The sequence below is a fragment of the Armigeres subalbatus genome, chromosome 1 (assembly GCF_024139115.2).
Source record: "Armigeres subalbatus isolate Guangzhou_Male chromosome 1, GZ_Asu_2, whole genome shotgun sequence".
Taxonomy (NCBI): Eukaryota; Metazoa; Arthropoda; class Insecta; order Diptera; family Culicidae; genus Armigeres; species Armigeres subalbatus.
The window spans coordinates 32,541,424-32,557,638 of NC_085139.1; the positions used below are offsets into that span (position 1 = coordinate 32,541,424).

Sequence of the window (16,215 nt, forward strand, 5' to 3'; positions counted from 1 at the left end):
CTGAATCCTTTGAAGCTTCAGCATGTGTGTTTTAGCCGCGGACTGGAAGCAGAAACTACCGTATTCGAGGACCGACAAAATGGTTGTTCTATACAACGTGATAAGATCTTCGGGATGCGCTCTCCACCATGTTCCGGTTATTGATCGCATGAAGTTGATCCGTTTCTGGCATTTTTGTGTCAGATACACAATATGCTTCCCGAAGGTACATTTCGAGTCGAACCAGACCCCGAGGTATTTAGAAGACATGCTATGAGTGATTGTCTTACCCATCAGTTGGAGCGGGAACTTTGCCGCTTATGTTTTTTTGAAAAGACAACCATCTCAGTTTTCTCCGGAGAGAATTCGATACCCAGCTTCGTAGCCCAAGTGGACAAATTGTCCAGAGTATCTTGAAACGGTCCTTGCAGATCAACTGCGGTTGGCCCCGAAATGGATACAACACAATCATCTGCAAGCTGCCTTAACGAGCAATTTGGCATGAGACATTCATCAATGTCTCTGACGTAAAAATTGTAATGAAGGGGGCTTAAACATGAGCCCTGGGGGAGACCCATGTAGCTAATTCTTGAAGTTGCCGAGTCACCATGAGAAAAACTCATACGCTTCTCTGACAGCAAATTGTACAAATAATTATTTAAAATTGGGGAAAGTCCACACGAGTGGAGTTTGTCGGATAAGACATCAACGCAACTGAATCAAAAGTCCCCTTGATATCCAAAAACACTGAGCCCATTTGCTCTTTTTTAGCGAAAGTAAGCTGAATTTCTGAAGAAAGCAACGCAAGACAGTCGTTCGTTCCCTTGCCCCTGCGGAAACCAAATTGTGTATCTGACAACAAACCATTCGAATCAATCCATTCGTCTAGCCGGAAGAGAATTATCTTCTCCAACAACTTCTGAAGACATGACAGCGTCGCGATGGGTCGATACGAATTATTATCCGACGCGGGTTTTCCGGGCTTCTGGATGGCTATCACCCTCACTTGCCTCCAATCATCCGGAACAATGTTGCACTCCAGAAACTGGTTGAACAGGCTCAATAAGCCTGTTCCGGGGGTGCTCAATTTGAGGCTGTTTTCTAGGTCTTTTTTGAGAGTCGCTGGCTCTGTTTTATTCTCTTCCTCGTTGAGCCATTGAAAACAAAGGGAACCCCATTTCCAACCTCGGAGTCAGAGCTACCTTGATCGTCCAAAGGAAGAGACGAGTAGATGGTGTCAGAAACGAGTGGAGGAGTGGCCTTCCTCAACATTTCGGCGTAACTTCGCCGAGAACGCTGCTGAAGAGACCGTTTCTGGTGGTTTCGCTGCTGTATGTACGTTGGGCAAGCTTCAAGAGCATGTGGAGGGCTTTCGTTACAATAGACACATTTCGGTGCCGTCTTGCACGCCCCCTCCACATGCTTCTCTCCGCATGATGCACAGCGAGGTTTATTGCAGCAGTACTGAGCGGTGTGGCCCAGCTGCTTGCAATTAACACAGTTCATCACCTTCGGTACATACAGCCGAAGAGGTAGACGAAGTTTGTCAATCACTACGTAGTCAGGCAGTGCGGACCCGGAAAAAGTGACGCAGAAAGAGTCAGACGGGGAATAACTCCGCTTCTCTCCCTCCTGCGACACCGAATACATTTGTTTGCAATCCAGTGTCGCAACAGGAGGCAAAGAAACGTTCTTGAAACGACCGAAACCTTGTTTCAAATCGTCGCATGTCATACTTCCCTCCGTCACCACCCCCGCGATCTCACACACTGCTGACGGTAAATACACTTTATATTCGAAAGTGAAAAGCTCACAGGTGGCAATCTCGTTGGCCTGTTTGCGATCACTGACCGTGACACGGAGTTTACTGGACCCAACCATGTCAATGGTCGTGACCAAGGAATGTAAAATAACAACATTGCCAATGACAACAACATTATCCTCTCTTGTAAATATTGGGACAAACTCAACTCGCAATAAGCGTTTGTCCCAAACTGCAACAGAATAGGACAATGATCGCCTTCCACGCATTTTGAGAAGTAATCAGTTTCCGATGATGTTTTTGGTTAAATTAGTATCAGTTATCATAGATTAGACATAAACTTAACCATCTGTTGACATGATTTGCGTTTTACTTCTGAAATATACAAGTTATCGCAGTTTGAAAAGTTCACAACAATTGCCTCTCCATGTTTGTTGCAAATAAAATGGAATGCAACAATGTCTTTATCCTCTGCAGATGGGGACAAAGAGTTATCGCTATTCTCTTTTGTCGCTTGTTTTTTGCATTTTTCAGCGACAATTACATTCCTTGGTCGTGACAGACGAAAATCGCTTTTCCAGATCTTTGCTAGTCTGGCTGATATTCAAACGTTTGCCTTTGGGTCGAAAGAAAACAACATACGGCCCACTAGAGTCGTGAGGGTAGACCTTGGGACGGGGGCTCGTAGAGGAAATTTTAGCGTTGCTGCTGTCCATTTCGTTTTGGTTTGGAACACCCGAATGCAACGAAACATCTGACATGGAATACGAAGTACCCCCGTCAACTTCGCCTTCGCGCATTACGGACACAAAATGCGCCGCTGCAGCGAGGCACAATCTATTTTAAAACTAAACAATTATCACAAGGGCAAAAAAAAAACACACACGCACAAACAAAATAATGATTTGGGACAGAGGAGAAGACGAGTAAAAAAGAAAGAAAAAACTATTCCAATAAGATGGAGAGGAGAGGGGAACAATGAGAGGGAGCTCAAGTAAATACTTGCGTTGATACTGCTGTGTCGCCAGCTAACAGTTCTGGCAGCACACACTAGCTCGATGGACACTCGCCGGTGGTGCGGTCGAAGCGAACCACGCTATTGTTGGTGTTCTCGCCGCACCCAACACTGCAACTGGGTGGATGGATGGTGGCAGGACGGCACGTCTGTGTTGGTGGAGACGCACGATGGATGATGACTGTCGGCGTGGGACGATGATGCCTGCGATGGACGCCGAATAAACTGCAAAGTTTTGCGTAGTTGCAAAACCAACGAAATGGCTACTTAACTGCTACAGCTATTGCACCACTTCCACTCAAGCACTATGCTTCAAAACACTTTCGAAAAAAACCGCTACCTGTACTTCAGGAAAAAAAACCGAATGAGAAGCAGACCGTACGCGGACTTACAACCGTCTCGCACGGATGCTCGACGTGGAATGATTGTTTATTGTTTATTGTTTATTGTTTATTGTTTATTGTTCATTGTTTATTGTTTATTGTTTATTGTTTATTGTTTATTGTTTATTGTTTATTGTTTATTGTTTATTGTTTATTGTTTATTGTTTATTGTTTATTGTTTATTGTTTATTGTTTATTGTTTATTGTTTATTGTTTATTGTTTATTGTTTATTGTTTATTGTTTATTGTTTATTGTTTATTGTTTATTGTTTATTGTTTATTGTTTATTGTTTATTGTTTATTGTTTATTGTTTATTGTTTATTGTTTATTGTTTATTGTTTATTGTTTATTGTTTATTGTTTATTGTTTATTGTTTATTGTTTATTGTTTATTGTTTATTGTTTATTGTTTATTGTTTATTGTTTATTGTTTATTGTTTATTGTTTATTGTTTATTGTTTATTGTTTATTGTTTATTGTTTATTGTTTATTGTTTATTGTTTATTGTTTATTGTTTATTGTTTATTGTTTATTGTTTATTGTTTATTGTTTATTGTTTATTGTTTATTGTTTATTGTTTATTGTTTATTGTTTATTGTTTATTGTTTATTGTTTATTGTTTATCATTCTTTTATGTCACAATTTACGGAGGAATTTATAGCCTGTGATTTATTAAGCATATCTTCTTAGTACCTGTGAAGGATTCTGTAAGCATTTTTGACATTAAATAACGAGTACCGTTTATGCATTTTGCCTTTCCAAGGCTGATTCCAACTGATTCATATTGTTGAAATAAATTCAAAAAATTAAAATATTTTTTTCTGATTTTGTCACATGCCCCATTTTATCACCCCAAAATTCACCAGGGGGTGACAAAATCAGGATATTACTGTATATTAAACGGAAACAGAGGTTCCTATAAATATAATTCTAATGATTTTCCTTCAAAAAACTTCGAAAGGCTTCAATGACTTCCAACGGTAGTTCGGATGGAATTGAAATCGAATTTCGGGTGATTTGCAATCGTACAGTCGAATGAATTTCCAGCTAAAAGCGGGAATTTGTCTAAGTTTGCTACGAGTACTCCACCAGGTGAATTTTTATTTATTTATCATCAGAGGTGAATGTCCTCCGGAATTTCTTTGTAAATAACAAAGGGAATTGATGAATTGATGTAGCGATTTTCCCATGATTTCCATCAGAATTTTACCAGGGCTTCCTCCGGAAATTTCTTTAGAAATTCCACCGAAAATTGCCCCAGGAATTCCTCCATTTATTTCACTGCTCTACTACTGGAGATTCCAACAGTTCCTGTTTGAGGGAGAAAATATCAAGGGATAAAATAATTATTCCCAAACTGTTGGAAAAACACAAATTGAAGAAAAGAAAACTTTAGGAGAAACGCATCTATAGACATGATTTTCATAAATTAACATTCCTCGAGCTGGTACACTTCATGACAGTTTCATCCCTTTAAACATTACGTCGATTGATTTATTGTAGCATATTGTAATAGAACGTGGCCTAGGCTCTTTATACCTCACCTCATTTTCTCACTGATTCAGCGTCAGTCGTCAACGGTGCACATCGAATGGTCACATAAAAATGCCATTCAGCATCAATGAAGCATAATAATAAACCAGTCCAATTAGGTACGACTCCACGTTCTCCGAACAAGCCACAGCTCGGCTTCACTGGAAATTATTTATACGCAAGCATTTTAAATGAGCCTGCATCTTTCTGTTTTGATAGAAATACAAGCAGAACGTGCGGTCTTATTCATTTGCCTTATGTCGAATTCGTTTTTAAAAAGTTCCAACCTAGGTTGGAACCAGTTCCAACCTAAGTGCTGTCAAAGTGTTTTTTTATTCGCTCAGGTTGGAACTAGGTTCGCACTAGTTCCAACCCCAAAGCTGTCGGGTTCGCACTGTGTTGTTTCACGGTTTCGCACCGGGTTCACCAATACAACTGTACTACAACTGTCAAAACCACGTGGGTGGGTGGGACTGGGCGGAATAAACAAGCAGAAGGGAGAAACGAAACTGTCTGTTTATTAAAATAAAATGCGCGTTGAATTTTTTTTTTTTCGGGAATATTGTGATATTTGTTATTGTAGTTTAAAATGAAATTGATCCAGTACTGTTGTCTAGATTCAGTTTTAAAAATAATTGTTGGGGAAGTTATGTATTCATAAGTTCATTCAGGTATTCCTCACAGATGGTGTCCTAAATTAGGTCGGTGGATGGAATTGTGTAGTTTGGGAGTTCCCCTTGAAACTCATTCACAAAATTCGCTAAGAATTGTCAGAAAAATATATTTGTGGAATACCGAATAGAATTATTTTTTATGCAGAAATTCTTTTGAAATTCTTCCAAAAACTCTTTCGTGCGTTTCAGAATTTTCTTCGGGAATTCTGCCAGAAATAGCTTCAGAAATTCTTTCTTGAATTTTTGGCGATATCTTTCAGGCATTCCTCCATATTTTTTCCAAGGGATCCTTTCGAAATGAATTCCTTTGGAAATTCTTCTAAGAATATCTTTGAAGGATTGTCTCTGGAAGTTGCTCCAGGAATTAATTTGGAAATTTCTACAATATAATTCCTTCAGGAAATTCTTCTAGAATACAGGAAACAAGTTTCGTACATAAATTCCCCCGGAAGTACCTTGAGCAATTCCTCCGGGAGATTCTTGAAAATTGAAAATGCACGGGGCCCAATATCCGGCGCAAATTTTTCCCCTTATTAACCTTTATCAGGAGAGGTAGCGAGGAAAAAAATAGCGAATCCTGGAGAATTTTCATTACATGCTTCTGAGTGTTCTCCGAAAAAAAAAAAACTTTTGCAGAAATAGATGAATTTTTGTAGAATAGAAAATCTCTTTTACATGAATTATATACTGAATTCTTGGTATAAAAATGTGCACGGGATTATTGAATATAATTAAATAGGGGAACTGTTCCGATCTCCATTTCACTGAACATATATTCACTGATATTCACTGAAAATATCTCATCGGGAAACAAAGAAATGCAGCACCAATTTCGTCGCTTCTTTTTGTCAACATGCGTGCTCACTGCTGAGAAAAATCACAAAAATAATAAACAACTCAAATTCTTTTCCATTGCTTTGTTTTTGATGGGATGAATATCGGAGCCATGAGATGAATTCCAGGAACAGTTTCCCTATTTATATCCTTCCAAAAGTAAATTCCACTATCCGCAAAAATCAGTTCACGCACTTGAACATATTTATTTATCATGATCTGATTAGTCAACGCCAACGCACTGTTCCAGTGCCAGTGCACTGGATGTCCTGGATCATATGTTTCGAATCAAAACAAACACGATGCTACGCACACCAACATATCCAATGACAGATGGAACTGAAAATGTTTTTTTATTCAGGGTTCGGGTTGGCACTAACCCAGGTTTAAAAACGAATTCGACATTAGATTGGCGTACCAGTTGACTCCCCCCGCACTCCAGCCTAGAATTTCAAATAACTAGTCCTGCGTCCAGTTGGACTCAGAGCACAGAATAAGCACAGCCATGCCATCCATCAATCTCTTTACGAGTCAAACTGGGGGGGAGGTGAATCCTGGTCACCCGGGGAGGCCTCCCCCGGGAATCACTTTTTCCGTTCAATCATTCGTCCGTTCATTCGCGCTCGAATGCCAGTTTGATTTAATGTTATCGTTTGAAATCAACGGGAGGATGCACGGCAACAACAAAAAAAGTCCGATCTGACGAGAAAAAGCGTACAAACAAGCAAACAAACAAGCAACCGAGTCTCATCTTCCCCGATTCCGTGTCGTTCGATGCCAAACACGATTCAAGCTGATACATGCGCGCTACTCTGTTCGACATGACAGCTACTATCGCATTCAAAGTGGCATATTTCCAACGGTTTCGCTCCCAGCGGGACGGCCCGGCAGGGTCCGGAGCGTAGGCCCAGCAGCTGTGATTTCAATTAATTTCTGTTGTTATTTAACATTGTGCCGATTGGCGTCCACTAAAAGCTGATTGGGCGGGGAACATTGTTGCGACAAAGGGACACATTTTTGTCACACCCACAAACATCCGTTGGATGAGCGAGAAAGGTAGTTTGGGTGTCCCGCAGAACGGCGGTTCTCGATGGTTTTTGTCTAAGAAGCCCTCCTAGGCTGCTGATGTTCATTTTGTCTCAAAATTTGACGACCAAAAAATTGAGTTATTCTAAAGAAAATTAAGGTTTCATAGAAATTACTTCTAAATAATGTCACAGACCTAGCTAACCTACTTGACGGTTCTCTGTTTGCTGTAAAACAGCACTTTACTGAAATATTTTTGGTGTCCCATTTAGCCAAAATAGCTCAAATTCGAGTCCATTGTGATTAGGCGGGATTCAGTATGTAAAAATGTGGATAGGGATCAGTCACGACTGCAAAGACAAAAAATATGATTGCAGAATGTGATACATTCCTGAGTCAAACATAATCCGCATCCTGCAAAAAAAAACTTACTGAGCATCGTGGACTACACCGATTTGGAACCGCTGCTGTGGACAATCGCCCAGTCAATACTCCTGTGACCCAGTTGCACGGATCCACCTGAAAGGAATCCCAAACCGAAAATTTGCACATTAAATTGCAGACAGGAAGCAGGAAATTGAACAAACAACAATCGTTTTGCCTTTGACCGAACACACTCTGCTGTTGCCCACGCCGCCGCGCAGCCCCGGGCAAAGCGGTTATGCTCGTCTAATGGAACATGAGACTAATTAAACGTCATTTAAATTAATGAATACATCAATATGTGGTGATTTAACGCTAGACTGACAACCCGGAGGGCTGCATGGGCGGGGGAGGAAGACCAAGGGCGAAGACGAAGCAGCAAATGTGTGAACTGCTGCAGACGATTTCTGCATATTTGTGACCGCAAATGACGCCGACGCCCGGTTTCGACCGTCCACATCGTTCGTCCCTTCGGGGCCAGTTTCGGTCCAGCATCCGGAGCAACCAACATCCTTCGCAAAATTCCTGGCACATTGCTGGTGTCGGCTGGCGTCATCATCGTCGTCGTCGGCGGCTAATTGCTCTGTTTCAAGAGGTATCCTGTGTTTGTTGTTTGCTTGAGCAGAGCCCGATGCCTCAGCAGCATTCTCCACATTATCATCGCACTAACTCAAAGGACACTTTTGCGACACACGATACCATCTACACACTGTTGGAAGGATGGTGCAACATACCAAAAGTACTATTATTTCCCGACGAGAGTTTGATACGTCCACTAGCGCTGAGCTCGTTAGATGATGAGGCCATAAAGTAGGTGGCCCTAAGGACGATGGAGACAGTTTCTATGCAGAGTGCTTCATTGGAACTAATTTCGAAATTTGAAAGTTTGGATAGGAATCTCAATTTCACAACAGATGCGGGGCACAGATCAATCAGGAAGCAACTATTAGTGCCAATGTCTACAGGAAAAACACGTTGAAAGGACGGGACGAGTTACAACTGTTTTCAACATTTAACCCGAGCTGTTTATTTTACTCATGTGGTTTTTTAGATTAGCGTACTTTATCCAAATATTGTCAATAAAATATGTGGAATAGGGTCTTGAATTAAGGCATGAATGTCAATTAGCAGTCAATTACTATAAACCTGTTATTGTTGCTATTATCATTATCAATACTGTCTTCACAACTTTTACCATATCGCTATATTATTAATTTTACACCGGATCGAAGTTTCAATATTTCTCGCTCTTAGTTTCATAAGGGCGTAACTGCAGGCAACCATCCTTTACCATGCTAAACAATAAAATCCACGTTAGGCGGCCGAAATTCGCTGCATAAATAAAAAGAAAACATTGACGAAGAGAAATCGATCAACGCTGTTACGCCCTTTTGGTACTAAGCGCAAGATTTTATATTTGCAACTGTGTCTACTCGATTTTTCGGAGGAAAAAGCGCCAGCAGGAAGATCGAGATCGTGAAGATACGGAGCAATTGTACCATGCTAATAACGCACCAAAGTTCTATGAGAAGTTAAATCGTTCAGGTAAGGGCCGTACCACGTACCTTATGACAAACGAGCGTGAGGTGATCCAGAGGTGGGGGCAGCACTACAAAGAGCACCTGGATGGCGATGTGGCAGACAACGGTGGCGGTATGGTAATGAACCTGGGAGCAAGCGCGGACATACGACTTCCGGCTCCGAATCTCCAGGAAATACAGGAGGAGATCGGCCGGCTGAAAAGAACAAAGCTCCTGGAGTTGACCAACTACCATCAGGAGAGCTGTTTAAACATGGTGGCGAGGCACTGACTAGAGCGCTGCACTGGGATTCTGCCGCAGGAGTGGATGGTAGGTGTCGTGTGTCCCATCTACAAAAAGGGCGATAAGCTGGATTGTAGCAAGTTGTTATCGATGTTATCGATGTTATCGATCATTTAGTAATCTGCCTTCAATCGTTTAGTAGTTTGTCAATAACTCATTCCAGAGGCCTAATTTCAAAATGCATTGTATGGTGAACTTTTAGTGCGAAGGTTTTTCTACAACTCAGGTCGATGTTCGAATTCCACTATTAAAGGAGTTACGGTGCTAGTTGCTATATGTTCCTTTTTGGACCACCCTAATAAACCAATTTCCAGAGCAGTGCTTCGGTTTTGCAACAGCTTGAAACTATATTTATTTATTTAGATTCAACAAACAGAAAGAGATACAAGTTTCACTATTACTTTTCTTTTTAGATATTTCCAATATTATTACTCACATTTTATAGTTTTTCAGTAATCCTCTGTTTTCCTTACAGGAATGGCGGCTTACAGTCGGACTAACAGTGCTTTCCAAGATCTTGAATAAAATATGTTTTTATTCAGTGTTTTCACGATTTTCACTGATAATCACCCTTACCTCTGATATGCTACGATTGTAATAAGTTATACTGCTGATTCGATTTTATTATTCTATGCTTCAAAACTTCAAAATTCTCCACTGTCGATTGCTCACTATTTAATCAATATAATTTTCCTCCTTCATGCTTATGTTTTACTTACGGTTTATTATTGTTTACCTTTTTTCTCCCGCTCACATACTCACACACACTAACGCCCATACTGCTACCCTGCTGCTACCATTTTGCCTCGACAACATCGGTTGTTTGCGAAGCGGATGCACCGTGCGCCGGGTGCGCACAACTCAGGGTTTCTCGATGCTGGGTGGTAGCGGTGCCAACATACCCCCTCCCCGTATCTCTGGTGGGGCCTCTGCAACGCCGGAGTTACCGTCCTGGACCTCCAGCACCGCTAGCTTCGTCACTGGTCTCCTAAACTTACCCTTAAGCGTCTGCACCATCGCTTGTCGAATTCGGCCGTCCGCCCCCGGGTAGACATCTAGCACGATACCGCGGATCCAGCTCTTCCGCACTGCGTCGTCCGCGATATACACTAGATCACCGCTGGCTAGTGGTGGCACGTCTGAATGCCACTTTGTCCGCTGATTTATTGACGGCAAATACTCGGATACCCACCGAGCCCACAGTTTGTCCGCCAGACGCTGCGACCGCTTGTATCGGTCTCGAAGTGCATCGGCTTCACTCGTAGGCGGAATAGAATGGTTTTCACCGATCGTACCGACGGCACGAACAAAATGGTTTGGCGTCAACGCTTCTTCTGTTCCCGGTTCCAGGCCGACGTATGTTAACGGCCGGGAATTGATTAGGTCTTCAGCCTCCGCAATCGTTGTCAGCAACACTTCGTCGGTTATCGTTCTCCCGTCGTTCAGCACGGTTAGTGCTGCCTTCAGAAGCGGACCAATCGCTCCCAAACACCACCCATGTGAGGTGCGCTGGGCGGGTTGAAATTCCAGCGGGTTCTGGAATCCGTGAACTCGTCTTCGCACTCGATGCCGATCTGCTGTACGATTGTCTTGCTCGCTGCTTGGAAGTTCGTGCCGTTGTCTGAGTAAAACTCTAACGGCTTTCCTCTACGGCACACGAACCGCCGTATCGCCATCAGACACGCTTGAGTCGTCAAGCTGTGAGCGATCTCAAGGTGGACAGCCCTCGTTGTCATACAGGTGAACAGGCAGATGTACCTTTTCTCCGATCTGCAACCAACCGTGACAGTCAGCGGCCCACAGTAGTCCACGCCAGTATGGCTGAACGGTGGCAAATGCGGTATTACGCGCGACTTCGATAGTAGAGCCATGTGGTCGACATTTCTGCACCTTACACCAGACGCAGGCTCTCCCAATTTTCGTTATCTCTACTCGTAGGTTATGTACGTAGAAGCGCTGTCAAATTTCATTGACGGCAGTCTCTACATTCCCGTGGGCTACCCGCTGGTGATAGAACCCGAGCAGCTTGTCGGTCAACGGATGCTTCTTCGGCAAAATAATCGGGAACCGCAGCTCGAATGGCAGCGATGATCCTTGCGCTATTCTGCCCTTCATCCGTAGTACGTCTTCGGCGTCTAGGAAAGGACTCAGGGCGTACAGGCTGCTTGTCTTCTCCACTTGATGGAGCTGCTGGTACGGCAGCTGCTGGTTCTTTTTGAGCACGCGAATCTCGTCCACAAAGCAATCAGCTTGAGCCGATCTCCAAAGATACATCTCCGCCTTCTGGTACTCGTCTCGCTTCAGTGGCACTATTTTCGTTCGCACATTTTCTTTGACCACGCTCCTAATTCTTGTAGCGGCCGGAACGGCCTCGATTTCCAGCCCATCTCGTTTTCTTCTGCAGTTTGATGCGAATCGGTAAGCACACGCCACCGTCCGGACTAGGACCTTCCACTTAGAAAACCGCAGCAGGTCTACTACGGACTCAGTTACTGACATCTCATGGAAGTGCAAGCACACACGGGTTTCCTCGTTGGTGTTCGGTGTAACTATTTCTTGCGCCGGCCAACAGCTTTCCGGCTGGTACAGGAACTCCGGACCGCGGAACCATGGTCCGTCTGATCGCAGGCTGTGCGTTTTCTCCCACTTTGTCAACGCGTCGGCTACGTTGGACTTCGTTGGAACCCAATTCCATTCTGCAAGCCTCGTTAGGCTATGGATTTCGCCTATCCGAAATGCCACAAACTGCTTATACCGACGGTGGTCGGAGCGACAGCACAGTCTTCGAGTCGGACCACATGAAACGCTGCTTTACCTCTAGTGAAAGGATTTCGCCGGCGGAATTTGCCAACCTTGCTCCCAAAACTGCCGCTTGCAGCTCCAGACGTGGTATTGACATGTGTTGCAATGGTGCCACCTTGGACCTCGACATCATGAGCGAACACAACGGTCCGGTGGCTGTCTCTATACGGATGTACGCAGCGGCGCCGTACGCGTCCTGGCTTGCGTCTACAAATACATGCAGTTGCAAACTGTCATATTGCAGCGAATATCCGCCACAAAAATAGTAGCGTGGAATGCGGACTTCGTCGACTTCCGGGAGCCTTCGGATCCAATTATTCCATTTCTCCGCGGACTCTTCGCCGATCTGCTGGTCCCACTCACATCCGCTACGCCACAAATCTTGGATCAGCAGCTTCCCGTAGAAAGTGAAAACAGACAGCAGTCCTAACGGGTCGAAAAAGCTCATCACGCAGCTCAACACGATCCTTTTCGTTGGTAGCTTCTCGCCGGACAAGAACGGCACCAGATCGACTCTTGGTTTGGTGGAAAACGAAAACTCGTCGCTCGCAGGGCTCCACACGATCCCCAGAACTCGCTCGAATCCGGACTCCTTATCTTCGTTGAAACGTACGCACTGATCCTTTTTACGTTCTCCCATGGCCTCCAGAAAATCTTCGGAGCTCGAGACCCAGTTACGGAGCTCGAAACCGCCTCTGGAGTGAACGTATCGTACCTCTTTGGCCCGTTTCACAGCTTCCTCGATCGTGTTCGCGCTATCAAAGTAGTCGTCGACATAGTGGTTTTCAACGATGGCCACCGCCGCCGCCGGGAACTGTCCCGCGAACTCCTTCGCGTTCAGGTTTTTTACGAACTGCGCCGAACACGGTGAACTCGTTGACCCGAAGGTCGCCACGTCCATTACATACACAGTTGGCTTCTCTGACGTATCGTTCCGGAATAGGAATCTTTGTGCTCGCTTATCTTCTTCTCTAATCCGCAGCTGATGGTACATCTCCTTTATATCTGCTCCGAAACCAACTTCTCGCTCCCGAAACTTACAGATCACTGCCGGCAAGGCAGTCAGCATATCCGGACCCTTCAGCAACTTTGAGTTGAGCGACACTCCTCTCACTTCCGCTCTGGCGTCCCACACCAGCCGATACTTCTTTTTTCTTGGGTTGTAGACGATGTTAAGTGGGACATACCACACCTTGCTGCAATCCAATGCTATCAGCTCTGTCTCTGTCGCTTCGTGCGCGTAGCCTTTAGCGAGAAGATCGGCGATCATGATGCGAACTCTGGCATACAGCTCGGGGTCCTTCATCAGGCGTTTCTCCAGACACGACAGTCGCTTGACTGCCATAGGGTAGCTGTCGGGAAATTCGGTATTGTCGTCCTTCCATAGCAGACCCGTTTCAAATCGATGACCGATTCTTCTAGTAGTCTTCTTCAAAATCTCCTTCGCTCTTCTATCTTCTTTTGGCTCCGGGAGCAAGGCGATGGAAATGCCGGACTCCTCCAGCGTATAATGGCTCTTCAGGAGATCATGCAACTCCTGATTTGATACCAAGCTACATGAATGGTATCCGACGATTCCGTTGTTCGCATTCTCCGATCCTGTCGGCCCATATACAGACCAACCTAGCTTCGACCTTACGGCTATCGGCTCCTCTGGTCGACCAATTCGCGACTCGAGCGGCGCGTAAAGCAGAATATCCTTCAGCCCGATTAAAATCTGTGGAGCGGCGTGCTGGACATCTGCGATCGGCAGACCTCGGAGGTGCGCGTATTGCTTCACTACTTCTGAAACATCTATCGTATGCCGTGGTAGCTTCAAGCTATCCACCGTGTGGGCGCTTTTGATTATAAAACGTTGTGCAGATCCTTTCGCGGAGATAGACAGACTAACGCACTGCGAATCCTTTTCAATCCGAGAAACTCCGGCGGTCCACGTTTTTCGTAGCGATTGTGTCACACCTCGGACTCCTAGCTGATTAACTAGTCCCTTTTCGACTAGCGTATACGATGATCCTTCATCCAGAAATGCGATAGTGTTCACCGCATGTTTTCCGCAGTACAAGGTGACGGGCATCATGCGAAAAATCACGGTAGGCTTTGGATGCACTGCGTGGACATTGCAATTCAGTCCTTCGGCTGGCCTGACGAAATGAAGCAGTGGGTTGTGTCGCTCCTTACAGCCTTCGACGTTGCAACGGAACCTTAGTTTGCAGCCGGCAGTTCCGTGCTCGTTTAAACAAAGTTGGCACAGCTTCCATCTGCGCACGGCTTCCCATCGTTCCCCGAGTTGAAGTCTTCGAAATCTATCGCAGTTCCGTATCCGGTGATCCACTCTGCCACAGATCCTGCAGGGCTTCCTCTCTCTTAAGGGTGGGCTCGAACTCCTATTCTCCGCCACGTCATGCGAGTGCACGTAGCCGTCGTTCGCTCGGCTTCTCGATTTCCCTATCTTCGACCCGAGTTCCCCGGATCGGGAAGACCCTTCTCCGTACGCAGCAACTTCGCTAGCATCTTTTACTATATTTGATAGGAAGTTTGATAGCGATCGCAATGTCACCGTTTTGCTTTTCCGGCGATACCGTACCCATTCCAGCTGGGTTCCTGCCGGGAGCTTCTCTGTCAGCTCTTGGATGAGCATTGGATTTACCAAATGGGTTGTTAGCCCGGTAGCTTCCAGGTGATCAGCAAGCTGTTGAACAACTATCCCAAAGCTAATGAAGCTTGCCAACCGATCCGCCTTCGGTGGCGCTGCGTTGCGGACTTTCGACAACAGCATATTGAGAAGTCGCTCTGGCTTGCCATACAACATGCGCAGTGTCTCGATGATCTTGGAGACCGATTTCGGTAGAAGCAACCTGCTCCTGACTGCTTCCAGCGCCTCTCCTTTCAGGCACTCTTGTAGCCGTGCCAAATTCTCCACGTCGGAAAATCCACACGCCTTCGTAGACGTTTCGTAGCTACTGACGAACATCGGCCACTCTTCTAACTTTCCGGAAAATGTCGGCAACTTTCTGGACAGGAATTGCCGAGCGGACATCTGCGCCTTCGTTGGCTCGCGCTGACGATTTTGTCGACCGCGTCTGACTTCTTCTTGCTTCTTGCGTGACTTCTCCCAGTCTCTCTCTTCTTCAGACTTCTCCGAACTTTCTTCTTCCTTACAGCCCTCTTCCTCCTCCGAAGAGCTCTCTTCGTCCTGGATGGAACTTTCTTCTTCTTCTTGGCTTTCCTCCTCTTCAGCGGACTCTTCTTCTTCTACTTCTTCGGAACTCGTTTCAGACTCCGACTCTTCTTCCGCTATCTGCCACTTCTCGCTACGCTTCACCTTTTCCGGTTTGGGAACCCCTGGGCGTCCGACGGGCGTCGAATTTCTATCGCGCCCGATTAGAAAACTCTCCGGCAGCGTTGATGGATATCCAACCGACTTTGGTGCGAGTTTCTGAGCAACTGTCGGCGTCGAGTGTTTGCGGTAGGCTCCTCTCGGATCGTTGAATTTCGCAATCGCTGCATCCGCTTTTTCGGGCTTTTCGTTCCCCGACTTTTTCTTCTCGAGGTTTTTCCCCAGCTTCGAATGCTCCAATTCCGCAATCTTCCTTGTTCCGCTTTTCGAGCTTCCCACTTTGACACCACCGACAGCTCCTTTCAACTTCTTTTTTCCATTGTCCGTTTCCGTTTTCCGCTTTAGCTTCAACTGCTGCAGCTTCTCTTCCATCTCCGTCCGCATTTCGTCCAGTTTCCTCTGGTGGGCTTCTTCTTCGGCGATCTTCTTTTCTATTTGTGCCTTCTCGAACTCCAGTTCCATGTCCCCTTTTCTTTTTCCAGCTGCTGGCGCATCTCAAACAATTCCTGTTGGACCTCCAGGCGCTTTCGATGCAAAATCTTCTCTCTTTCCAGTTCCCGCTTCTGCTTCTTCTTCTCCTTTTCGAGCTTCTTCAACTCCTCTTGCAGCTCGGACGAACCGGAG

At 45.1% G+C, this 16,215-nt stretch overlaps 2 protein-coding genes across 2 annotated transcripts in view; one reads left to right on the plus strand and one right to left on the minus strand.

Moving 5' to 3' along the window:
* LOC134223561 (hornerin-like) overlaps window positions 1–16,215 on the plus strand; it is a 530,228-nt gene that overhangs the window by 362,335 nt on the left and 151,678 nt on the right. The gene's annotated exons all lie outside the window — the stretch shown is intronic.
* Window positions 11,412–16,053, minus strand: LOC134206081 (uncharacterized). The gene is made up of 2 exons (XM_062681776.1): window positions 12,208–16,053; window positions 11,412–12,125 (listed from the first exon to the last, which is right to left on the minus strand). The coding sequence occupies exons 1-2, from the start codon at window positions 16,051–16,053 to the stop codon at window positions 11,412–11,414; spliced, it is 4,560 nt and encodes a 1,519-aa protein (XP_062537760.1).